Source organism: Acanthisitta chloris, unplaced genomic scaffold, assembly GCF_000695815.1.
Source record: "Acanthisitta chloris isolate BGI_N310 unplaced genomic scaffold, ASM69581v1 scaffold11540, whole genome shotgun sequence".
Classification (NCBI taxonomy): Eukaryota; Metazoa; Chordata; class Aves; order Passeriformes; family Acanthisittidae; genus Acanthisitta; species Acanthisitta chloris.
This window is the reverse complement of record NW_008649945.1, coordinates 6,782-7,805: the sequence shown is the minus strand read 5'-3', so window position 1 is coordinate 7,805 and position 1,024 is coordinate 6,782. Positions and strand designations below refer to the sequence as shown.

At 39.9% G+C, this 1,024-nt stretch overlaps 1 protein-coding gene across 2 annotated transcripts in view; it reads right to left on the bottom strand.

Moving 5' to 3' along the window:
- Nucleotides 1–1,024, bottom strand: part of SPG20 (spastic paraplegia 20 (Troyer syndrome)) — a 10,376-nt gene that overhangs the window by 7,404 nt on the left and 1,948 nt on the right. For both annotated transcript variants that reach the window (XM_009079819.1, XM_009079894.1), the window contains exon 2: nt 796–993. In XM_009079819.1, coding sequence (XP_009078067.1) covers nt 796–993 — 198 coding nt within the window. The remainder of the gene's footprint in view (nt 1–795; nt 994–1,024) is intronic.

The window sequence follows — 1,024 nt, the reverse complement described above, 5'->3', positions numbered from 1 at the left end:
TGCTGAACTCACCAGGATTTATACTGTAACAGAATTCCACCCTCATGACATGCTCCAAATGGGCCCTTCATCATCACTGCATTCGAATCTTGGTGATTCCATTAAATGCTGTCTTTCATGAAAAGACAATCTTGCTATGAGCTTTTACATTGTTACTGATTACCACTCTTCCTGAAATGGTGCTCCAGTGCTCTCACAGTAACATTTTCCACCTTGTTTCCAGTCACTGTAGCATACTGTACCTTTGTTAGACTATGGGGGATTTTTTGTTCTACCTGTCAATATCATACTGCAAAAGGACCAGATTTATCTATTTTGAGATCCATTTTGAAGGCAGATTTTTGAGGTACACACTATTTTCACACATCTTCCCTAAGGTGGCTTAAGGGCACAATATTCCAAGAATAGTAGCATCAAAACCACAGAGACAGTGTGTGCATGTGTGTGTGAACACAAAGGGAAAAACATGCATTCTCCTGAACACAAGATTTCATTTTGGGTCCTGTGTTCTCTTTTGGAAAAATAGAGAACACACAAAATGATCTCCAACTCTACTCTGTGCTTACAACTCAGTATTTTAAAATTTCTGTCCTCACATCTCTCAGGGCCTAAAGTTTCATTACAAAGCTGCTTGATCTTGACCACTTTACCTATTTCTCACTGGTCAGCTTCCCAAGCAAGACACAAAGATTTGCAGCTTTAGATAACTAACTGTAAGTGTGAGAATATAGTAAGTGTATATTGATGATTTAGACCTTACCTTATTAGCTTAAAACAGGCAGCCCAGAAATTTACCTGGATTCGAAGGTCAGACATCTGTTTTAAGAGATCCTCAAACAGGTCTCTGTCAGCTGCTGGAAGTTCTGAGGACAGCACTACTCCCACATAGGACCCTGGTATTTGGGACATTGTGTCAGGGAACATGTAGACTCCAGTATTGCAGCACAGAACGGGAGACTGGTTACACATTAGAGGATACAGCCAGTCACAAACCTAGAAAAGACAAGTATATAAAGGAATTAAA